This window comes from Periplaneta americana, chromosome 4 (assembly GCF_040183065.1).
Source record: "Periplaneta americana isolate PAMFEO1 chromosome 4, P.americana_PAMFEO1_priV1, whole genome shotgun sequence".
Taxonomy (NCBI): Eukaryota; Metazoa; Arthropoda; class Insecta; order Blattodea; family Blattidae; genus Periplaneta; species Periplaneta americana.
The window spans coordinates 104,513,174-104,539,975 of NC_091120.1; the positions used below are offsets into that span (position 1 = coordinate 104,513,174).

A 26,802-nucleotide genomic window follows, 5' to 3' on the forward strand; every position below is an offset into this window, starting at 1 on the left:
CTTGCTTTTCTCTATGAATTTTCGTTTTATTGTTCCGCAGAATGATTGAAGTACAGTAATTTACATGTAATTCTCCTTCATGACTCACTCTTCTGTCTAAATAATTACAGTTATTCACTTGTTATATCGTTTTATATGATATTATTTTTTATTCATTTTGACATTTTTCCACACATTGACTTAACGTTTGCTTTCATGTATAGATCTTCGTGTTATATTTCTTAATTTCATTATTTGTTTAGAAAATTATTTTTGTATATTTGAAACAAAAGTGTACAGGGTGTAAAAAATATATGTTACAAGGCTCGGGTATAGGTAGATGGATACCATGTGATCATATTTTCTTAATAAACCTATGTCCAGAACGCTTTGTTTACGTGCTAGCGTCTCTGAAATACGGAGGAGGACGTAGGCAGTACGGATCACAAAAGCTAGGAAAGAAGCAAAAAAAGGCAATTGAAATTGAAATTGCACCCATGTCCAGAAACTCTTTGTTTACGCGCTAGAGCCTCCGAAACGGGAGAAGGATGACTGTAGGTAAACAAACCGTTAGACTCCGCGATGTGGATACAGCATATGGCGCTCCAGCACACTTCGATCATGAGGTGCGTCGCTACTTGAATGACACCTTTGGCAACAGATGGATTGGACGTGGAGGCTCAATTGCCTCCCCCTCACTCACCTGACCTGAAACCATTGTATTTCTTTTTTTGGGAGTAGGTACCTGAAAACCTTGGTATACGAGACTCCCGTGGAGACACAAGATCTTGTAGCACGAATTCAAGTAGCAGTTGGAGTCATCCGAGATATGCCGGGAATCTTTCCAAGAGTTCGACATGACATAACCAGACGATGCACAAAATGTATCGAAGTTGATAGCAGTCATTTGAAGCACCTTCTGTAGTTGATTACAATTCTGTTTACTTACAGCATTTCAATTGTATTTTTACGTCTTTCCTAGCTTTTGTTATCCGTACTCCCTACGTCCTCCTTCACATCTCAGAGACGCTAGCACGTAGACATAGGTTTATTAACAAAATTTGATCACGTGGTATCTTTCTACCTACCACCGAGGCTTGGAATATATTTTTTACACCCTGTATAGGCTACTATCGAATTTGTCTTTTAATTATCTTAAAATAAATTTCGAAAATCACCCGAATATTTTTTTGAACATGGTGTATTTCTATGTTTCTATCAGTTTGATGTGATCTATGTTGTTTTAATTGGATATTCTCTGTTGTTCAGCGAGTATCACCGTTTATCTGTATAGTGTGTGTGCCAAATGAAATATAAAACCCTCGACAGTATAAAGTAGAAAATAACAATCAATAATACAGACACGACGTGTGTAATGAATTGAATTAATTATCAACTTTCATGTAATCTAGAGTTGAGCGTTCCTCAGGAATGGCGGAATTGGTAACGACACAAGAACGCATCCCCGCCGCAGCTCTTCAGAATGAGTTCGGATTCCCTTCAACAATATGCAAACTCCAACACAATGCATGCGTGCCCCCTCTCCTCACACAACCATCAAATTCCTCTCGTTACAACACGGCAGCAGCACACCGCAAGCTCCCATCAGCTTGAAAATGGAGCATTTTTTTCCAACTGTACATGAAATCCAATATTTTTGTGAATGGCGTCTATATATATGTATATGTAGGTTGTGTCTGTAGGGCATACATGCATGCTATGTCTATTTTATGCACTACGTTGTCGTTCTTTTTTAAAGCAGGTTCTGCAGATGATTTTCAGTGTTAGTTTGATGTAGGCTTTATTGCTCCAGGGCTGAAAGACATTCCTCCTGCTAAGGCCACTTCCACATGACATTTTAATGTACGCAGATCCGGTGCCTCTTTTTCCCCACTCGTAAATTCATCTACAGGCAATTAATTTTCCAAATGCATTACGATTAACACGTGACCAACAAGATACTACACTTTATATTCCTGACATTTTGGTTGATAAGCGATATTTCGTATGTGGAATGTAATTCGTTTTACAGAGCTACACGCGAAGACCAATATGTTCTTATAATTGTAAAATTTTTGTTAGATATCCTGTTTTACCGACGTTCCTTGTTACTGTTCCTTCGACAGATCAATGTTGTTGTCATTTTTTTCATAATCTTTTCCGTTCTTCTCATTCTTTGCTTCCTCCTACTTGTGCTGCTTCTTTCACCTCTTTGTACTTCTCTTTACCTTACCCAGGCCTGCAGAACCCGCAAGTAGGGGAAATAATACGTCAGACTCACTCCACTTCTGTTGGGGATGATAACTTGCGCGTAGAGTTGTTTACATTCTCTGCCCGTGCAAGGTCCATCAGTGGCGGCACTGTAATTTTCAAAAAGGATTGTAATGAATTCATTGTTTTTATAATGCGTTATCTCGTTTCAAGGATTACAATTATGCTAGATTTTCTGTCGGTAGATTCTTTGACATTTCTTTGCACCCAACCTGCTTTAGATTTTCGAAAACTCTCCTCCTATCATCACCTACGGAAACATAAATTTATAGCATTTAAGTAATGAACCTTGAAAGTCACTATTAATTTCAATTCAAAATTAACACAACGAATGACGTCCTTAATTTAACAGTATATAAGTGAATAATCAATATACAGTTCGTAATAATGAACTTACCAGAAAGTTTATGCATTCCATAATTCTTAATATGGACTTTGTTGAAATTTGGATTAATATTGAAATGATGAGTAGAAATAAATTGGATAGAACACAGTAAACAAGCAATTCTTTTGTCTTCAACAACAAAATAATCATATTCCCATTTCCTTTGGAAGTAGTATTTCTTCACGGGTTTAGATTTTGCCATGTCCCAGTTCTCTTTAAACTGCAGTACGCGTATTGTGTATTTCTATCTATCTATCTATCTATCTATCTATCTATCTATCTATCTATCTATCTGTCTGTCTGTCTGTCTGTCTGTCTGTCTGTCTGTCTGTCTGTCTGTCTGTCTGTCTGTCTGTCTGTCTGTCTGTCTGAAGTGCGTTACAATGTTGAATGACAGCATTGACATCCGGTCATATAGCAGTCACTCACTTATCAACGCACAATTTATTTATCGTCCTATTACTAGTAAAACCAGTTAAGACCAGTAATACAAGTTTGTAAAGACAGGAATTAAAACTTTATTAATGCACGAAAAATCATAATAAATTCTTCAAATAAAGTAATTGGTTTTTGCCTGCATGCAGCATTTCGGACTTCTTTCATTTTAGTAGAATACAGAGCACGCAAAGACAAGTCAGGGACTGTACTTAACTTATTTTACACAAAAAGTGGACTTAATCGGCTTTACTAATAATAGGACGATATATACGTAGGTAGATCTTCTTACATTATATGCACACATAGCTACATTTTAAAATTTATTTTACATGTCTTTTAACTTATTTATTTCCCTCATTAATTTTTCTCTTATTTTCTAAAGGTATGTTCCTAAGGATTTTATTATCTGTTTATTTGTAATTCTTGATAGCGTATTGTATACTTGCCGCCGCGAGAATTAATGTTGATGCAGCCGATCGTAACTAGAACGCTATAACCTGTTTAACTTAAATTTAATACCATGAAACTTATTTAACATTGGTATATTTCTGCTGATTTCTTTGCTTTTTACGTTATTATTAGGCTCCGTATGCCAGCTGCATAAAGACTGAAGTTAAAGACACATTGGGTATATAGTATGCCGAACACAGGTAATGCAACGAATAAGGATGTAAACAAACAAGTCGTCGCTGCGTGTTCGTGGAGTACAGTCAACTCCCGACATTCTGAAGCTATACTAGTAAGCACATGTTTGAACAGTGATGTTCATTTTCGTCGCGATCTTTGCAGTGAATAATAATGTGCATTTGTAAGTTACAGAACTTGAACATATGCGAATGTCACTAGAAATGATTTTATATTGCAAGAAATTCTTTCAATAGCACATGAAGTTATTGGTGCATGATGTACAAGCTATTCCTGTTGTGTGATATTTTTTCGCGTTTCATTAGGATATTGCACATGTCGCTCGTCACTGAAAACCCACTAATTTTCCATGCACTTTTCTAGAAATTCCTTAAAAAGTACATTATATAATTTATTAATTTGGATGTTGTCATTGAACTTCACGGTAAGGTACACAAATACAGACTAAATATCGAGTTTATGTATTCATAATTTTCTGATTTTGATGGTACTGGTTCTTTTGGATTACGTTCAACACACTTTTTGTGCCTTTTGGTATTCTAGTGTTTTATAGTGCATTGTTTTTTGTCACTTTTGTGTTTAATGTTGTTGAAAATATTAGTTCAAATATCCTCAACCCCGCAATATTACACGCTTCAGCGTCTTACCTAAGACATTTTACCTCTGCAATGAACCTTCAATTAGCCACAAAGATGTAGTTACTTAAATAATACGACTAGTAATAGCAGTCTTTGATAAGACTACTCAATATGACTGCGTCCTGGTTTTGACTTTCTAGAGAAAGAGGACAGAGGATATGTAAGTATTTTGTATACGAACGTACCTGTACCTGCGAAGTGACATCACATATACTTGAAATCAGGCAACTTCATTCCATTTTATAGGTAGCTGAAATATGGAGCCTAGTTATTACAAAATAGTAAAGAATGTACTATGTTCTTATAAAACAAAACTATTTCTATTAAAGAATCTTTTATAATTTATGCAAACTCAAAATAACATTCTTACGAATAGTTTTTTGTTTTATAAGAACGCACATTCTTCACTGTTTTGTAAAAAGTAAGAATTAATAGATTAGTGTGAATGCTAAATAAGTTTGATATTAAATTTAGAATTAAAGAGGTTACAGCGTAATTAAAAATATATTGCTAACATTCCAAGAGAATACTATGGATTTTTTATTTCTGACAAATTAATTCATCATTATCATCATCATCATCATCATAATCATAATCAACAACTTTCACGGCACAGGACTGGTGTTCTGTTACTCCATAACTCCATTAACTCTATCTTTTTCTTGGTCGGTCTCGATTTATTCTATGTATTTATTGGCTTGTACTTTCAGGCCAATTTTTGGAATATTGTACATTTCTTCCTTTCCTAATGTTCAGCCCATTTTCTTGTGTTTAGTTATCTTCTTCACTACTGGTAAGACTCCTAGTTTCTCTGTAATTACTTAATTTCTTATATTGTGATCTGGTCTTATACCTTTTTAATGCTCGTATATATTTCATTTAATTTCTTCTTTTCTCTTTAAGACCAAACATTCACTCCTACGTAACAATGTTGGGATAGTCATTGTTCGATAGAATTTCAACTATATTTCTATTCTTGTTTTCCTGCCAAGAGTTCTCCTTATTGTTTCACACATCATCTGATAGCCTGCTAATTTAGTCTGGACGTCTTTACTGTATTCGTAGGTATTTCTCAGGTAACAAGAGTGTGAAATATTTTTAATATATCTATCATTATTTTGGGTTTTATGGAATCCTTCCCTACAAAACCCATTTTTCTGTTAAATTAATAAATATGTAGAAAAATTAATGTAAAGGACGTCAGTTTTGATTAACTCTTTCAAATAGAACTAGTAACTTCCTCTTACTTCTAGTCAAAACTTATAAAATGTTTTAAAATAAAAATTCTCTAAAAATATTGATGCACAGTAATTCAAGCACTTTGTTAGTTGGCTGTTCAAAAGCCAGAATCGGAATGGGACTATGCATTTAGGCTCAGTTTGGCACATTATGAACTCTATGTGTGTTAGCTTTTCCAGTCCAGTAATTGGCCTGAATGGCATTCGTAAAATATGATGTTAGGAGGGTCATCCTACCTCAAAGCTAAAGCCTTGGTTTTTGTGAACCGACGCATGCGACGTGCGAGGTGCGAGGCCCGCTTCGCACAAATCCGGACTACACGAGAGATAGTGAGTGGTTTCTATAACTGCGAACCTCGCAAGTATAGAAACCACTCATTATCTCTCGTGTAGTCCGGATTTGTGCGTGGAGGGCCTCGCACGTAGCATGCGTCGGTTCAGAAAAACCAAGGCTTTACAGATCCAAATCTCAGACGAGTACGCGTGCGCGGTACTATATGACAAGGTTAGTGGGTTAGTTGAGGGGATATGTAAGTGACATGAAGCCGAGGATCATAAATCACGTATTTTCACGTATTCCTCGGCCTCACATCACTTAGAGACATCCCCTCGACAAACCCACTTACCTTGTCACATACCTTGTAAAATAGATTCAGACAGCTCCAGAAGAGACGATAACTTGATTTTATGCCTACATTAGTGCACCGAGGATTAGCGCATGCGCAGAGAAAGAGCTGAGGGTGAGATTTATCCACTCGTAGAAATTTTAAATTATGGTCTATTTAACGACGCTCGCAACTGCAGAGGTTATATCACCGTCGCCGGTGTGCCGGAATTTTGTCCCACAGGAGTTCTTTTACATGCCAGTAAATCTACTGACATGAGCCTCTCGCATTTAAACACACTTAAATGCCATCGACCTCGGCCGGGATCGATCCAGCAATCTCGAGCATAGAAGGCCAGCGCTATAGCAACTACGCTACCGAGGGCGAGTCCACTTGTAGTTCTCAGTCCCAGACGTATACCTGATAAATCCCATGACTCGGCATCGAGAACCCGTATTTTCCCAAAGACCATCCCACTCTATTTTGAAATACTGCAGATGATATGTGAAAATAGAAGTTGGAGAGCGCTTATGAAATGAAAGAAGAAAATGGGAATACGCGAGGAAACCATGTAAGACTACAGTTTCTTTGTCCATCAAAAATTCCATCGCGACAGGTCGAGGAAAGAACTTGGACCACACCACCTGGACAGGAAACCAGCACGGTAGCGCTGAACCATAGAAGTGGCAATTGAAAATGTCAGTGAAAGCTTCGTGGGCGTTCAAGGAGCATTGAATAGAAAACACTTTTGAAGCGAACCAATGGCAGTCTATTTGATACCCTCCCAGTCTATATGAACAATGTGAAACTGCTACGTAATTGTGATTCATTTCTAATGAAATTTCTGTAGCTAAAGTGTTGATTTTTTTTTTACATTACATTAGTAATAGCAGTGTGATGAGGTCACTGGATATAAATATGTTATTCAAGGCTTTTAATTATGTTAAAAATATCCATTTATGGTAATTAATCTACTTATTATTTTCACTAATTTCATTATTTTTTTGAGTAGGATCAAAGGAGGAACTTTAATTTCTTAGAGCCCAGCAATATTATTGAGTACAAAACACACTCGCAAAATATTTCAGAGATATAACTTCAGTACTATCTGAGATACTGAGTCATTTTTCTACAAAAGAAATGTCCGTAAATCGCGGTCAAATATTTGAGACACAGTAAATCATAAGAACAATATGAATGCTTAAGATTATTCTGTAAAATTAAGTAATTGAGACTTATTTTTTAATTTTTCGCCAGTCTATGCAAAACAAAGAACCCGTAATGATATTTCTTGATATAGCCTATTTGGGTGGGTGAGGTTTCCTTAATCTAAGGCTATATGAGTCTCTGGTTATTGGTACTCTGCACACTTGATAATAATTCCTTAGTTCTTGAAATAGATGCATTTCTTCTTCTTAAGTATGTTTATTTTCCTTGCTTACACTTGACAACACATTTTATTTACAGTAGAATATACGGCTGATTTTAAAGTTCGTGAGTTAGGAAGAATAAATTAACTACGGAGAATGTAAATATTTGCGCTGTCTGCATGCTATGTGTCTTTCCAAGAAAATTTTCAATTACATTAATTCTCTTGAAGATGATATTACTACTCATTATGTTGACATAATATGTATATTATTCATGGTGCGTTCATCATATATAACGATATGCTGAGTTTTCAGGGTGTAATTGAGTCGGTGAGTTCCAAAATTTCATAAATACACCTACATCATTTTTCAGGAAGCAAGAAAAAACTTATTTTCTTTCAACAGACTGCAATTGTTGAATTTTTACCACTAAAATGAAAAAAATATATATTCGTAAGAGCCAGTTCTGAAGAATAAATTAATGATTTCCTCATATGCTTTAACATAATAATACATTACATAGGTAGCTATCAAGTTCTGATGCAACATATCGAATGTATTTTTTTATACGAAATTGTTATGAAGTTTTGTTGCAACATAAAAAAAATAACAGAAAATTGAGTCAGTCATAAGTAATGACTGAAACAAAATTGTAGTTTTATTATATAATTCAAATCTGAAATTAATTTTTTTTTAATCTTACAACTAGCAATAATGAAGGACTAATATTCCTTGACCTTTTTAATTTATGTGTTAATGAAAATCTGTATAGTTGAAACTTGTGTTATCATATTACACCCTCAAGTCAAGATCATCTTGATTTCAATTTTCATCAAGATCACTTTCCACAACACTATCTTCAATAATGTCAATTTCACCATCAATAATGTCCTTGTAGAATTTGAAAGCTATATTTTCACGCCACTCATTACGAAAGTGTGTTTTTTTCAGCAGCACTTCAACATCTGAGTTTTGTCGCTAGAAAGGAATGTTGTCGATTCTGGAGTATAAATTCACATCAAAATTGGAGGAAAAATACAAAATATGAGTAAATTGTTGTTTGCTTTAAAACCCATGCTGATATTGCACAGTTTCTGTGATGGTATGCGTATGGAGTAGCAATATATGAAATTTCAGAAAAAATCGAACATTTGGGTCATATAGATAAATAAAAATGTATGAAGTTATGATGCAGAATGGATATTTTTCGTGTACGAAGTTTTGAGGCAAATGACTGAATATCTTACAAAGTTTTGGAGCAAAATCCACATTTTAATCTAAAAAAAAAAACTCCTAAATAATGAGATCTGACACGAAAACTTGATGTAGTATAATGCTGGGGTAACATCTGAATTGTTTGAAATGGACATTTAAATTTTGTTACTTTTTGCACTTATCAGGTTCTGGAATTCACCGCTTCAATTTAATCAAACATTGCTGTATGTTCATCTCTCTCCACTATTTCAGTGCTGTAAAACGGACTTATCATTCCGCAAACTCGAGTTCGATCTCCGGTAATTACTAAAGTGATACTTAAGTTATGGTGAATAAGATCCAAGGATGAGGGACTGTTTTTCCTATATCCCAGAACATCAAGCATTTCAACATCTCAAGTCTGATTAGTGGAATATGTAGCTAATCGACGATGTATGTAATGGAGGTGGAAAGGAACTGCCTACCTTACTCCATTACCTCCTGTCCTTGTCTCATAAGTGGTGTCATGTGGTGCCAAGTGGTGTCGGACAGTTGACTAAACAACAACAAACATTTCACTCCACGAACACTCTTCATATAAGCCTATTTTTCTCGTATCATCATTACATATAATAAAAAAAATACGGTTTCATCGTAAAGTGTACGATCTTCGAATTCCGAGATGACCAGTTTATTATGTTCATGGTGTTGGACGAAGGATGGATTTCGTTAACGCAGTCTACATGCCATTCTGCTAGTTTTGGAAGATGGTTTATGTTTTCTGGTGTTCGTTATGTACCTCTTCGAATATCTGCGTAATTGCCATGGATGAAAGGCCATTCTTAAAGTTCATCTTTTATCTCATTTCTACCCTTTAGGAATTATATGCAAATAGATCTACCCTAAAGGTTTATGTGCAAAAGAACTTTTGCCCACCCTTCCTACAGGCACATAAGTTATGTTCATACTATAAAGACAGAGATGGAAATACAGTATTTATTAACACAGCTTTTTCCTCAAGTGTTAGTGTATATTCCCGTTCAGTTCCACCTCATTTATTTAGTCGGCGATATAAGTGTAAACAAACCTAATCGACTTTGAATAATTCATTAAGTGTAACTGCATTGTTTCTTCAGATGGTTCAATTTAAACATCCAACGAGTAAACGATCTATCAAGCAGCCCACCGTGCTTTCTAGTGAATATATTTAGATTCCTTCGACTAACCGCAATTTGCACTCAAACTGTCTTATTTAAAATTTATTAATGATATCTCTAGGAAGTAAGCATTACGTACATGATCATTATCGACAATGTATCGTGATCTGTGAGAGTAGTGACGGCCCACGACGCAGTTTGGAACTGACGGAAATAGTTAATATCACTAGTCAACATGATTTTTTTCACGAGAAAACTTAATGTTAATTATAGTGCAATTTTTTATCCCGAATTCAAATATGTAATCAGAATTTTTCCATCTGGCATGGTTTTTTTGTGACAGTCACTTTTGTATAATGTAGTAGTAATAGTGGTAGTGGTAGTGGTAGTGGTGGTGGTGGTGGTTTTATTTTTTTTCCTGGTAGAGTTAAGGCCATAAGGCCTTCTCTTCCCACAACCAGGTTTCAATAATATACATGAAACACAAAATTATGTGATAGATTACTAAACAACACAAAAAAGAAGACAGTCTACCTTATAAATTGCATAAAATATATTACAAAATTACAAATAGTCAAGATCAGTTACATAATATAAGGAAAATATAAAATAAAGTAGAAAAATACATATAATCAAAATCAGTTACCTAACATAAGGGAATATATATATATATATATGTATATATATAATTTATAAGATATAAACTGCTCGAATAGCAAAATCGTACTATATGGCATGTAAATACAAATGGTTAAGTAATATATCAAGATAATGAAAAGGAAAAAATAAAGGAAGAGAGAGAAGAAAAAAATAACAACTTGGTCATTCAGGACTATTTAGAGACTTCCGTAAGAGTCTAGTTCTGTTCAATAACATTTCTAAGTAGAGTGTACTTAGAAAATTTTAGCTTCCGACTGTTCCTGATTTCCTGTGACAAGGAATTCCAGGAACGAGCTGTGTGTATTGTGAAGAAAGCAGAGTAGAGAGATGTTTGATGGTACGAAATTGATAGAACAAGGTTATGCTGTGAACGTGTATCACGGTTGTGGTGGGATGCTAAAAGTGTGAAGCGAGGAATTAGGTAAATAGGTGTGGAATTATTTAAAATGTGGTACAGCAAACAGAGTGAATGAACTCAACGTCTCTCCCGTAAACGAAGCCAAGATAATTGTAAGAAATACTCGGAGACATAATCTAGCGACGGCTATAAAAAATGAAACGGACACAAGCATTATGAACACGCTGAAGCCTCAATGACAATTCAACACTAAGATCACTATACAAAACTTCGCAATAGTCAAAGTAAGGCATCACCAGGGTCTGTATCAAGATCTGTTTCAGTTTAGAAGGAAAGAAATTTTCAGTCTTTTCAGTGAATGCAAGATTGAGAAAGTTTTCTTACATACATATTTTACCTGTACATTCCAGCTGAGATTCGAGTCGAAATGAAAACCTAAGTTTTTAACGGTAGTACTGAACTGTATTATATTATTATTTAAAATCACTGGCAATAATGTATTAATGCTGATGGACGATAGTAATCTTTGATGTCCTAGTAGAATTACTTGCGTTTTACCTGGATTAAGGTTTAGCTCGCATTTTCTAGCCCAGCTGCTAACTTTGGAAATTTATATTCTAATAGGTGCTTCTATATAAGTTACATATAATAACTGAGAATTTTTCATCAATCGTGGAAATTTTATTCAGAATGGGTTGGCAACACTGTGTAGGCTTATTCATGTTCATGCATCAACACCAGCCAGATGAGTGGCGATTGTTCATAGACTCACCGAAAGTTAGTTAAGGCTGTACTTCTGCATAATGGCAATGTATTCCTATCAATTCCTACGACGCATGCCACTGATATCAAAGAGACATGAAAATTTGAAATTACTGCTAGAAAACATCCAGTACACAAAATAGAACTGGAATATATGCGGAGATTTGAAGATGATAGCTTTAAAGCTGGGTTTGCAACTTGGATACATTAAATTCTGCTGTTTGTTGTGTGAATGGGACAACAGGGATAGGAAGTCTTGCTACTCTAGGAAACAATGACCTAAAGGTGAATTTTTCATTCCTGGTCATAAAAATGTGCCAAATACCTCATTAAGAAATCATGAAATGTGTCTTATTAACTCTCCTCCATATAAAACTGGGACTTATGACTTATGAAACATTTTGTAAAAACAGTTGATAAAAATTCTGCTGCATTTGTGTACCTATTTAGAACCTAAATTTCCAATGTTAGTGATGTAAAACTGAAGGAAGGAATTTTTATAGAACCACAAATAAAATCGCTAATATTGGGTGATCAAAATTTTGAGAAACTATTAAATTCACTGGAAAAAGCATCCTGAAAAACATTTTTAAAAATCTGTTGTAGTTTCCTCGGAAATCACAAAGCATAAAAGTATGGCAAAATAGTGACTTTGTGAATTCATACCATACAACATGTCTTTACAAATTCACTTCTTGAACTCCCACCTAGACTTCTGCCGAAAAATTTTGGGGCTTATAGGGATGAACATGGAGAGCATTTTCATTAGTAAGTTTATACAAAGGAAAAGAGGTACCAAGGAAACTGAAGTCCCAGTATGCTGGCAGATTGCTGCTGGACCATGAAGAGAGACACCCCAAAGCCAAAATATGACCGAAAATCATCATATAAAACTTTTCAAATAAGCCAAAATGAGGTTTATATTTATCATATAACATTATGTAAGCACTAATTCCATAAAAACTTAAAACCTCTGCCATAAAAATATCTTGTCTAATGGAAAAAATCTGGAAGCATATTTGACTGCCTGACAAAGACACATAAATTCAGATAATTTTAGTTCTTGGGAAAGAAAAAAAGGTTAATTTTGTTGACCAGTGTATCCAAAGGTAGTCGGAGGCACCGATTTTGGCAGATGACCTCGATGACATTTCCAGTAGGCCAGCCAATATTGTTTGTGTAAGCTGCGAGAATGAGATGCGATAACATTCTGAGTCGTTCATGTTTTCATAACAGCAGCTCATATCAATTATCCTTATTATGAAACACACCACGGTACAGTCCTACTCAAAGAATACCTTTAATAAATGTAAATGACTTCCGTTCGCAATGATTTTACAATACGTCTCCTACATTTTCTAAATTAAATTAATTCTTAATTAAAAGGAAAAAGCATTGCATTGCGCATATATATATATATATATATATATATATATCATCCTACCCTTACCAGATCAATATACAAGATTTGTCCAGTAATAATCTAGGGATCGTCTACTGATGGTGCGACAATTCAAGTTAATAAAATTACGATTCTTCTTAATAATCAAAATATAATTTGGTTAATTGGATAAAATTGCATGCTGCGGAAGTTAGATTTATATAAGAGTATAATAAATAGGATTGTAATGGATAATACAAGGGCAATAATTTCTTCACACGCACATTGTGAATAGAACAGAGAAGAAAGCATTTTAAAGTATTCGAAATCGTACAAAATATCGGAGGAACCAATTTTCCCTGCACAAATTGCACCAATTGAAAAATATAATTACCATTCACAATAAATACTGTATTTTATGGATTCAGAAAAGTTGTTTATTAATCTAGAGTTATTGGCTGATGACTATACTAAATTCCAGCACAAAATTCATTCAGAATATGTAGAAATTACACTTTGAATTTTACTAAATGTATAGGCCTACTATCAAAAGGTGTTACATACCCCCTTAAATACTGTACATGTGTTACCTGTGCGATATCCGATGTTTAATTTTTTTAAATATAATTCATAGTACTGAAACTGCCATATTGAATTCGCACAAATTGTATTATTCGTAATTTTCGTCTCGAAAACCCCTAAGATATCTAATTTAATTTTTCACCCATTTTTGTCCCACCCCCACTTTAGGGACAAAGTCAGACTAAATAATACCTTATTCGTATTCTGTGATCGCAAAGATCCCCAGATATCGACTTTCATCGAGATCGGATGACATGAGATTTCTCACTCCCTTCTGCCTTTTCATCATTACCTTAGGATATGGTATTTAAAGAATCTAAGAATGTTTAACCAATATTGTAGAGAGTAACCTTGAGTAACCTTCATTTTAAATTTTACGTCTCTAGTTAAATATCATCGACTTCTTTCTCTCTCCTCTCTGCTCGGAAGTAAAAAAAAAAAAAAAAAAAAAAAAAAACTAAAGTTATTTCAAGGGAGTAGCCTACATGAAATTGAATTTTTTTACTTTCCTTATACATTTTACAATTCTGAGAGATGAGATGAATAGTCTAACCCGATTTTATGAGTGAATCTTTGTTTTAAATTTAAAGGCTGCACGTCTGCTGGTTAAAAAAAAGAAATTGGTAAAATTATTTTGATCATTACTGCCTCCCATTTTCCATCTCTTAATGTTCGTATTTCGTAAAACTCAGTCTTATCTATTGACTAAGGATTAACATATTTCCATATATAAAACAGATTATATTTCCATTTCGTACAATATTCTGGTCACGAGACATAATCATATACTTTGTATTTTCGGGATTTACTACCAAACCTATCACTTTATTTGCTTCAAGTAAAATTTCCGTGTTTTCCCTAATCGTTTGTGGAGTTTTTCCTAACATATTCACGTCATCCGCATAGACAAAAAGCTTATGTAACCCGTTCAATTCCAAACCCTCTCTGTTATCCTGAACTTTTCTAATGGCATATTCTAGAGCGAAGTTAAAAAGTAAAGTGATAGTGCATCTCCTTGCTTTAGCCCGCAGTGAATTGGAAAAGCATCAGAAACTGGTCTATACGGACTCTGCTGTAAGTTTCATTGAGACACATTTTAATTAATCGAACAAGTTTCTTGGGAATACCAAAGACACATATAGACTACTGTAATATTTGTTTAGTTTTTGGAGGTGACTGTCCAGAGTGCATAAATACTCGGGCGTGCATGTTTACTCTTATGTCCTACCCATTCCACTGCGACAGAGATAACAGCCGATCTTGCAGCGGTGAAGAACTCGCTCTCCAGTTCACATTAAGAAAATCCATCTGCCAAAATCCCTGGCGCGACCTTTTTTTTATAGTTCTATGTGTCCACCGCTGTGGAGTAACGGTTAGCATATCTGACTGTGAAACAAATAGGCCCGGGTTCAAATCCTGGTTGGGACAATTTACTTGTTTGTGTTTTATTCGGGGTTTTACCTCAACCAATTAAGAGTAAATGCTGGGTAACTTGCGGCGCTGGACCCCGGACTCAATTCGGTGGCATTATCACCTTCATTTACCCAGGCGCTAGATAGACATCGCAGTTGATAAAGCGTCTTAAAATAAGCCAATTAAGAAAAAGTTCTGTGAACGACTCATGAGTATAGACATATCTTTATAATCTTTATATAATTATTATAAAGTATGTGGCTATTGTTAGATTTGTAATGTTACTAGTCATACAAGTAGAATTCATATAGACTATCCTATGACGCTTACAGTCCTCCAGACACCTTGAATTATACTTCGTCCCATGATGTCTAACAGGAGAAGTAAACATTGCCGGCAGAGGAGGAGAGAATTATAATTGCTATTGAACCAATGGCAGAGGTCTCATTACACGCTTATCTTGAAGTTGGGCAGGGGCAGAACGTTTTAGACCGCCCAACTTCAAGACAAGCCTGGAGCGAGACCTCTGTCATTGGTTCAATACCATTATTCTTCTCTCCTCCTCTGTCGGCAATGTTTACATCTCCTGTCAGACATTATGGAACGAATTATAAATCAGTAATATGTCTACGTGTGAGTGTGAGTAACATATTACACCAATTGTAGCTTCCCACATCCAATTCGAATTGCTTCTCTCTTTAGGATATCGTCTTCACTTAACTGTCTGCTATTCATTGCTTGTTTTACCGTCTGTTTCCAGGTCTTCCTCAGTCTACTTCTCCTGATTCTTTCAACGTGTATATAATTCCACATTCTTTGCGACTAATGAGGTTTTAAAAACTTGAAACTTATTTATTTTTATTTATGTATTTATTGTTATTTATTTATATATATTTCTTATTTTTTATTTATTTACTTACTTACTTAATTACTTACTTATTTAATTACTCATTTACATACTTATTTACTTATTTATTTACTTACTTATTTTCTTACTTAATTATTTATTTATTTACTTACTTACTAACTTACTTACTTATTTATTTACTTAAATATTTACTTACTTATTTACATACTTATTTATTTATTTATTTATTTATTTATTTATTTATTTATTCGAAAGCCCACAGGCATTACTGCCCATAAAACCATCTTCTTAACATTTTTATTTTACAAGAAAAAGAAGAAAATAGCTAATGTAAAACAAATTTATATTTGCAGCAGAGTATTATAACATACACAATGAATAATCTGCATACATGGCTACTGAATATAATGAGAGAGAGAGAGAAGTAGCTTCTTAATTAACCAAATTTGCATAAATGTGTTTCTTAAATATATTATAGTCTGTACCTGAAAAAAATCAACATCATTGTAATTATTTAACTTATTGTAGCCTATAGGGACAACATTTTGATTAGGGGTGAATTTTTATGACTGTCTTTGATCTAGGAATATCGAAAAGTACTTTTTACGCGATTTAAGGAATGGGACATACAAGAGAATTCATTTCAATATATGTGAAGAATCGATTTTGTTTATGAGTATTCTCCTGAGAAATAAAATTGTGAATACTGATCTCCTATGTCGGAGGGATTTCATATTAAACATTGATCTTAGCTGCAATGTCCGAATAGGGCAGGAATTTTTAAACGATTTAATACAGGGTGTTTCAAAAATACGGGGCATAATTTCAGGTATGTATTTCCCACATGTAGACAATCAAAATAGTTCATTACAACATGTGTCCGGAAATGCTTTATTTCCGAGTTATGGCCTTCACAACATTGAAATTCACCGGAACGTTTTTCTTTCCGCAGGTCGTTGCCGTGAAAGGAGACAGTAAGAGGGCACTCTGACAGTTCATTCCGACGCGAAGGTTACATTCAGTGTTGTGTAGGCGTTAGACAGTGCGACATGTATTCAAATCAAGAGCTGGTAGAGATACAATTCATGTACGGTAAGGCGGACGGCAATGCTGCGCTGGCTCGTCGTTTGTATCAGGAGAGGTACCCACAGCGACAATGTCCAGATCGAAAGACATTTGTACGTCTCCATTACCGTTTGTGTGAGTAAGGAAAATTTAACTCTCGTGGTTTGGGAAGGGGACGACCAAGATCTACAACTCCAGAAGTACACGAGGAGATTCTGGAGGCTGTGAACATGACTCCTTCTATCAGCACACGAAGGGTAGCGTTGCAAGTCAATGTTCCTCATACGACTGTCTGTCTGGAGACTGTTGAAAGAGTATCAATTGTATCCTTATCATTTGCAACGTGTACAGGCCCTTTGACCAGCATATTGCCCTGCACGAGTTAGGTTCTGTCAGTGGTTCTTGCAGCAGTGTGGTGTAAATCCGAACTTTCCTGCCTTAGTATTATTTACAGATGAAGCACAGTTCACACGAGATGGCATAACAAATTTCCACAATCAGCATGTATGGGCGTATGAAAACCCATGTGCAACTGTTCCATCTCATCACCAGGTGCGGTTCTTCCTCAACATGTGGGCCGGTATCATTGGTGATCGATTAGTTGGACCCCATGTACTTGTAAAGAGACTTACGGGGCAGGCGTACACAAACTTCCTGGAAAACACCATACCTCATGTTTTAGAAGACACTCCACTGATCAATCAATGTCAACACATTCAATTCTTGCATGATGGCGTTCCTGCACACTTCAGTCGTACGGCTCGCCGTACTTGGATCGAAGGTTTCCTGATCGATGGATAGGTAGAGGTGGCCCAATTGCTTGGCCTCCACGCTCACCTGATCTGAGCCCTCTCGATTTCTACTTGTGGGGCCATTTAAAATCATTGGCTTATTCGTCTCCGGTGCCTGATTTGGAATCCCTTCGGAATCGAATTGTGACATGTTCTGAGGACATACGCAATACTCGTGGAGTTTGGGATCGTGTTCGCAGGTCCATGAGACATCGATGTGAGGTCTGTATTCAAGCAGGAGGTGGACATTTTGAACATCTTCTGTAATGACAACGACCTGCGGAAAGAAAAACGTTCCGGTGAATTTCAATGTTGTGAAGGCCATAACTCGGAAATGAAGCATTTCCGGACACATGTTGTAATGAACTATTTTGATTGTCTACATGTGGGAAATACATACGTGAAATTATGCCCCGTATTTTTGAAAGACCCTGTATATCGTCGCTTAAGAACCAATACCGCGTAAGTGACAAAATGTAAATTTTACAGAAGGGAAAAACCGAATAAATCCATACAAATAACTCAATAGTCTTGAAAAGTGGTGTATGGCTATGAAATAGCATAACTAATTTGTAACTAAGTGAGAATGGATGATCATGGCCGTAGACATTTGGCCATGTCACTTACGCGGTATTGGAACTCTGCTGTTGACTACATTTTGTTGGTTACGCGGTATTGTGAGACAGCTTCAGCAGCTTCAAGACATATGTTGATTAGCGTTTTCTTTGCGTTAAAACTGTCTTCTGGAAATATTATTCGTGCTCTTGTATATGTTAATGTGTTATCTGAATTGTTGTCCTACCATCTGAATTGAGGTCAAGGTCGGTAGGCTGTAGCTTGAGTCAGCAGTAGATCTACGTTCCAGACAATGATTGCTGCATTCTTACAGTCAATCAAATGCTGAAACTATTGGAAAGAAAAAATGAAGACACAGTTCAATGTTTATTGCAATAATAATAATAATAATAATAATAATAATAATAATGACAATCTGATAACAGGTACTTTATTTTCACACTACGTATTTGAATAGATAAGTATAATTGTTACTAAAACATTGCTGACAAATCTAATTTTATAATACAATGATAATAATAATAATAATAATAATAATAATAATAATAATAATAATTATTATTATTATTATTATTATTATTATTATTATTATTATTATTATTATTATTGACAATGGACTTGATTTGCTAATAATGAATAGAAAACCATATAAAAATGTAATAATGAAGATAACAATTTTTCAGGCACAATATTCGTTAATCACAATAAAGAAATAATATAGGCCTACACTGGAATCATAAAAAGTAATCCTTGACTAACCCTATTGTGGAATGCTATCATAAAAACATTGGCAGTCTCGTGGAATAACATTCTTCAATTGCTGCAGATGTTCCATTTTGACTCATTAATCTTCAGCCTATCATTGTACAGTTTTGGAAAAACGACATTCCTGGAGACCTTCTTAGGGCGCGTAGGCATCTCTTGCAAGTCATCATTGAAATTGCACTTGAGTATTATACCATCAGGGCAATACTGAATGACTCTTATGTCAGTGATCGTAGAGTCTTTTTTATTCCTCCCAGGTCGAATAAAGTCGTATAAGCACAAATCTTTAGTCGCAAAGTTGGTGAAGAAGATATGAGTCAGATAATGGACTTCATAAGGGCATGGTTTCTTCCTAGTCTCTTCAGAAAGAATCTAAGCATACTAGCTAGGAAGTGTTACTTCACGTCCTTTCAGTTTACATTCAATAGAACTATGGACGGAATCGCATTCCATTTGCGTATGTCATTTTTCCAAAAATTTCTGTGTTATTGTAACACTAGTATTAATGGCTAATCTTAATAAGGCATTTGCTATTACTACGTTCATATTCTGGTAATTACAACCATCAGAATACAGAATACCTGGGAGTAGACGATCTTTCATTTGCTTGGTTAACGTAGGCTATCCTGCACGCATGATGCAAAAGTCTCATCAAACCAGTAGCATACTGCTTCATAAGTGACTAGGTTGTATATTGTAAAATTATGCACAGCTAATTTTCTTTTATAATACATGGAACTAGCCTGCACAAATGGTGCCATCTTAACTGCTTGAAGATCCACTGTATAAACTATACACACATTTTTCTGCCCATTTTCTTTGTCTTTATATTTTTCATTTCTTGCCAATTCTTTCCTTTCATTATGAGTTTTCCTTTCTTCTTCTTTGATATTTCCGGCTTTATAGCTGCAGCAAACATTATATTGAACCTTCTTGGGCCTAAAGAGACTGAGGTTAGACTCCTGGAACAAACTGTCGAAAGTATTTCGGCTTAGGTTACTGCCATCACATTTTTTCTTAGTAAAGCTCATATAATTGTGACTGTGACTGCACAATCGGTTCTAGGCAGGTAATTTAGACAGGCTACTGAAGAAAGAAGTAAGAAATTCTTTCGAATGCTCTTTTTTCTGTGATTTTTCACGTGGACATGACTCATTTTTTACAGAAGGGACGCCATCAGTACTATTAGCTAACCAATATCGCACAGTCCATTCTTTAATTCCCAATGTACACAGAAACATCTTTTTGCAAACCTGAATTTTTTTCTCATGTTATGCCATATCTTTGTTAATGTTCACAGAAGTTTCTCCCGCCTTGAACGCAGAACATAGCACAGATAGGATTTCGTTCTCGCTAAATTGACCATCGTCCGATTCATTTCTTTTCTTGTATCTGTAGGTCTATATAGCCTAATAATAAAATAATAAATATCCTATATTTCAATGAATGAACTTGCAGTAAGATTCGGCGTGAATTCAGCTCGACAAACATTCAATTGACAATAATGAAATAATTCTATTACATTTACTTTTTAAAGTAATTGAAATTGAACATTTCTTTAATCTTCTCAGAATATCACATACTGTTGACACAATTTTACAAGGCAGTAACGAGAACCAGCTACCGTACTGATGGCGCGCAGGGAATAGACATAACAGCCTATCTGTTGTCAGATACGCGGTATTTCCTACAGACTTCTCGTGACTTCAGATACACGGTATTGCACCCCCCTCCTTCGCACGTAGGCCATTCATGCAATCAAATTCCCGCGCTTGTCAATGCATGCAGATGACAGTGGAGGTACCATCTGTGCAAAAAAACAGTTTTGACTAAAAATGTCAGTTACGCGGTATTGTTTCTTAAGCGACGATATATATATATATATATATATATATATATATATATATATATATATCTTAAAAATTTATTTTGAATAATTTCAACTACATTTTTTGATCTTTATGCACTGGGTCCCATATGATTCAGTTCTTGTGGGATGACCATGTCATTGTAGTTTTCTATGTTCGTTCAGTCTTTCCTATCTATGATATATTACTTTCCTCTAAATCATTTTTTATTTTGTAATACTTTATTGCGAATATGTTACAGCATATACACTCTGTAAATCCATATCTAATATTGCAACTTTTTGTTTTGTCTTTTACTTACTTCCCATACTTCAGAATTGGAGAGAACATAATATTATGCTTTTACTATGATGCGCATACACTTTCTTTAGTCATTCTCTTCATTTCTTTATTACACCATAATCCTGTGGCCTAAGTATATACTGAAATTTTAATGTAAAACATTTCAGGCAGGTATATTGTGCGAGAGAGAGAGAGAGAGAGAGAGAGAGAGTATGTGTGTGTATGTGTATGTATGTCTAATGCCTACCCATTTCACTTGCGTGATTCGGGTTCCGCATACTGTGGATAGATGGCAGGACTGTGACCCATTTTCAAGCTGCACACCACTTCAGCGGGCCACGTTATGCATTATGTGTATCTGTGAAAAGTTATGTCGTGTACTAGGGTGAGTGTATGTGTAAGTGTTCATGTAAATGTAATATAGGGAATGGGTGAGGATGACGATGAAAGTAGGAAGGGAGAATGTAGTATCAATGCCAGTGTATACATGTATATCAACCATGGGGAAAAATGGCTCCGAAGGGCCACTGCACTCAAAGCCTCCTTACCTCACTCCACCGACCCTCTCCACCGTCTGGTGCTTCTCTAGACGCGCTTCATTTAGTGGCGGGTATGGATTCGATCTCGGGACGTTAGTTTCAGGAAGAGTGGCAGAAATAATTTTTTGTTACTTACAAAAACAAGAAAGTATGTTGCTTAATATGTAGGTTTAAAATTGTGCATATAAAACGCTTCAATATTAAACGCCACTTTGATCGGAAGCATAAAGCGGACTTCGGTGATCTTACAAGTATTTATTTATAATTTTAAAAGCTATTTTCTTAATATTTGTGAAAAGATACAAAACAAGATATGTTTATGGTATTTTCAGGATTTAGATACTTATTATTTTATTAAGTATCTGGAACTGAACTTATTTAAAACTTTGAGTGCATATTAGGCCTACTTGATGCGTTCTCTTTCCAAGAAAGATTTTCAGAAGTAACTGCAATGGACATGGAGATGTGTCTGGTCAATAATCCATTTATATTTGATGTTACCCAAGCATCAGAGCCACTATAGAGATGAAAAAGAGCACGCCACTAAAGTGTTTAGGAAAAATGGATTAGATCTCTTTAAATACCTACCAGAGGAGCAATTCCCTAATCTGCGCACATTTGCAATGCGTATGGTATCTATGTTTGGCTCAACTTACTGTTGTGAGCTGTTTTTCTTTTCAAAATGAATATGACCAACATTATCTCCAGGTCTAGGATCACAGACATGCATTTAGTTCCAGTATTACGGTTGAGTTGTTCTATTTTAGAGCCAAATATATCCTTTTTAGTTAATAAGAAGAATTTCGAGGGCAATCAACAACAACAAAAACCAGCAGTATAGGCCTACAGTAGTATTTCGTTTCATTCATATCTCATATATTTTGTTTAATATGTTTTAAAGTTAAATGACAGTGGAACTTAGTTTTACTTTCTTAGTATTTATAAAAAGAAACAATTGATTTTGTTGATCATTATATTGTGTTTAATATGTTTTGAAGTTAAATGGCAATGGAGCTTACTTACTTTATTGGTTTTAAAAAGGAACAATTTATTACGTTGAGCATTGTATCTTTTAATATATTGTGCAGTTAAATGACAATGGAGCTTTGTTTTTTTTTTCTTTATTGTTTTTAAAAAAGAAATACTTTATTATGTCGATCGCAAGGCAGTTCAAGAATTTTTCGAGCACATGATAAAGGAATAGTTATACAATTGAAAAATATATAATTTTCCTAATGACAGTAGGTGGCCGTCATAATTATTGTACGATACGTGTACTTCCTATAAACAAAATACTGTAAAGATTTTGAAACAAGAAATAAGAGCGGAGAAATTACTGATGCGCAAGGTGTTTCGAATCCACCACTGCACTTGACTTAGCAAAACAATTGCGTTACCCCTCGCCTGCCAATCAAACGAATGTGGGGTGAGTAGGAACGTTTCCTCCCTACTTTGCTGATAGTCCCCATAGCTGATTTATATGAACTGTGCATAAGTAGATTAGTACTTTTTCAAGTGAGCGTAACAGACAGGCGAGTTACTCTTATGACGAAATGGAATTCTGCTGTAATTAGGTGTTACTCGACCGAGGCGAGTGGAGCCGCTGGCGTAATGTAAACTATCGCGATGCGGTATTACGAACGCAGGAGCAGTGACGCTGCAGGACTCCACTGGCCTTGGTCGAGTAATACTATATTCATAAACGAAATACACTCATTGGGAGCAGTAGTTTGACTGATGCTAAGGTAACCTTGATGAAAGCGGAGATTTTTCCATTGTGCAACTGTACGTGTTAGTCCTTATCCAAATCTCTGCTCCTTTCAAAATATCCTGCGTAAGTGAACATGAACGCAACACTAGCGACATTATGAACAGAAGCAATAGAAAGGTAAACGACTTATAGCCTAGTTGCATATAGAAAATTTAACCAGTTTGTGTAATAATATACGAATACTTTTATTGAGTACCTCATACATACAAAACATCATCTTCAGAGGATATTTTTGCACAACACTAAGAGAGTTTACACTTTATATTGTAGGATATTCATGGGGCCAACCAAGTCGAGATTGGGGACACCCAGAAGAAGAAAAAGTGACTCCAGAATTCGAAACAGCGACGTCCAGCATTTCAGCTCTTGTTGGACAACCTGTGTACCTGCCATGTCGAGTTCGTAACCTGGGAAATAGAGTGGTAAGTAGATAAGCTATTTTTCAGTGTATACAGAAATATGTTTTGTTTATACTGTATGCAATTTTACTTCTTTCCGTACTACAAACCAGTACGGAAAATGGAAGTTTACGTTATAGGCCTAGTTACATTCCGGACTCCAGGCCTACGAATATGTGAATACACTCTGATAAACCTAGTATGAGAAGACTCAATTATTAGCCCTATTCTTTTTGTGCCCTTATTTCCTGTTTCTATATTCATTTGACATTAAGTATACTGTATGTGATATAATTTTTATTTTACGTGTTGTCATAAGTCAAACGACGTTCCTCAACTTTGACATAGGCCTACTTTGCTGGGCGGGTCTATGTTATTGGATGTTATTCCTATAGCCACGACTATGAACCAAATATATAATATTTAGTAATAATAAAATAACATGGCACAAAACATATATTTCAAATCATTTTTATGAAAACACAGACATAGAAAAGCTTCAGTTCAGAGACATACTACCTATAATATCAAGCAAATATTCATTATCGATCGGAGTGCCCTGTATTGTGCGTTATATACGGGTGTAAGGGGTATAAGTGCCGTCCTTTTCACAGTTGTCGGGGACGGTCTACAGGATCAAGAAATGTCCATACAACATAGGGTCAAAATTCGATAGTTTTTCCAGAAAAAAAATTATTTTGTTATTTTATTTGCATTATACTGCTTATATCGTTAGTAAAAATACGAAAACAGTTGCATCAGTAGGCATATCTAGCAAAGAGTTAATATTAATTTAAATAAATATTTGTGTATTCTGTTACGTTTGCGTAAAAGTAAATAAAAATTCATGCTTAAGTTTGTTAATATTCTGGCGTAAGATACTTGGCAACGTTCAGCAGACAGTACTCTGCACAGACGTAGGTACGAGTCACCTGAGTTCAAGCCAAGCTCCCTGTCCATAGCTCTACTGCCAAGCGGATGGCAGTTCAGTACAGGGTATTCGATAAACAACTTACAATGTCATTCACAGTTTAGGAATATCATATGTTATTAATTTATGGAGAAAGCCGTCGTAATTTAAGTGAGGCAAGAAGGATATACCGTCAAAGAAGGTTCCCTAATCGGCGAACTTTTGCAGCAGTTTCTCAACGATTATTAGAAACTAGAAGTCTCTTACACCGTTTCGACAATCATACAATCAGAAATTTATTTTAAAATGATACTTCTTTACGGAAGCGGGAGAGATTGAAATGTTGCATTAGAAAAAAACTTCCTGTGATTTTGTGCAGAAAGCATTATTGTTTATTTTTAGACGTACAATAAAACATAGAGCTATATTGTTACATAAAATGTTAATTTACCATAATGTTCTATTAATGAGATTGAAAGTTTGTATTTTCTGCTCGTTTTATGTAAACAACAGTATTGTCATGGTCGCTCCTGCATTAGAACAGAGCATCTGTTTTGTACCGGTATGTCTGCACCCGCTTGAGCTGCACTGTGTACTTCTAAACCTCCTCCTCACGTTTCAGCTGTACTATGTCTGTTATTGTAAACTTTAATATAATTAGTTAAATACTGAAATTAGAAAAAAATTGTAAGGACATTTTTTCTTCTTTATGGTATAAAAAATATCGGTTAAAATAATGGCTCTTATACCCCTTACACCCTGTATACAAGCTTGAATTTACCTAATTGACGTCAATAAATTGAAGATACGCGTGGTATTTCTGTCACTTCGCATTAAGCTCCTAATTAAACTAAATTAATTTACTTGGATATTAATTTCACCTTTGTTGCACTGTTTCTTAAATATCTTGCATAATTTTCACTGTTACAATTAAAGCGGTGAGATCAATAACCATTCAAGTCCACTTCTGGCCATTCATTTTTTTTGCAAATTTGAAATTAAATTTTGGATATTTCCATAAGTGTTACAACTTTAAAAGTTAGAGGAAAAAAATATTGAATATTTCCAAAATTTTACTGCTGTAAACTGTACTTAACCTCTTAATTCGGAATATATCGTGTTGAAAACTACTCACAATAGTAACCTCCACAACGAATTGCGATTTGTCCATCACTGAAAACGAATCGAATCTCAATATGCCCAAGGTGTTAATACTGCTGCTATCCAACTGTTGCTACAATTGGAACTATATGATTCTTTACTCACATCTTATTTTACGAGTATATTGCATGCTCATTGTCATGTTGTGGTATCCACAGTTTTAGTTGTGTAATTATGAATGAGTTTGGAGATTTTGGTTGTGGGAGAAAATTCAGAAAACAGAGATATGAAGAAGAGAATGGAAAGGAAATCCAAACGGCAACAAGAATAAGAAGCCAGGTTAGTTGATAAAATTTATAAAATCTGATAAAAGTTTTGTATTATTTCAGAATGCAACCCTTTGGCATGCTTGTAATAAAAGTTATAAGCTTGTAATCTCAGATATATGAAATTTAATCACTCTGTCCTGATACTTAACGATAGTATTATAGTATCGCTTACATTAATCACGAGGAGAAGGAAATAAGAAGCGTGTCCTCTTTCAAGTTTCTCAATGCAAAGTTGCCATATTTTTTCATGCTTGCGTATTATACATTAGGTTTCAGAGTTTAATAAGAGCCAGATTAAATTAATGAAATATACGTTTTGTTTGTTATTATGCTGCACTATTCTTTTAAATTTAAAATACTTCCTTTTTTTACAAAGGCTGCAGCTTACCGGTAACTGTAAATTTGTATGAAAATATTCTTTTATAAAATCAGATCAGAGTTGCGGATATACAGGGACATCATT

General features: G+C 35.0%; 1 protein-coding gene across 8 annotated transcripts in view; it reads left to right on the plus strand.

Annotated features, from left to right (window-relative positions):
* Positions 1–26,802, plus strand: part of LOC138698100 (uncharacterized) — a 960,595-nt gene that overhangs the window by 385,147 nt on the left and 548,646 nt on the right. For all 8 annotated transcript variants that reach the window (XM_069823820.1, XM_069823825.1, XM_069823823.1 and 5 more), the window contains one exon: positions 23,872–24,023. In XM_069823820.1, the coding sequence (XP_069679921.1) occupies positions 23,872–24,023 (152 nt within the window). The remainder of the gene's footprint in view (positions 1–23,871; positions 24,024–26,802) is intronic.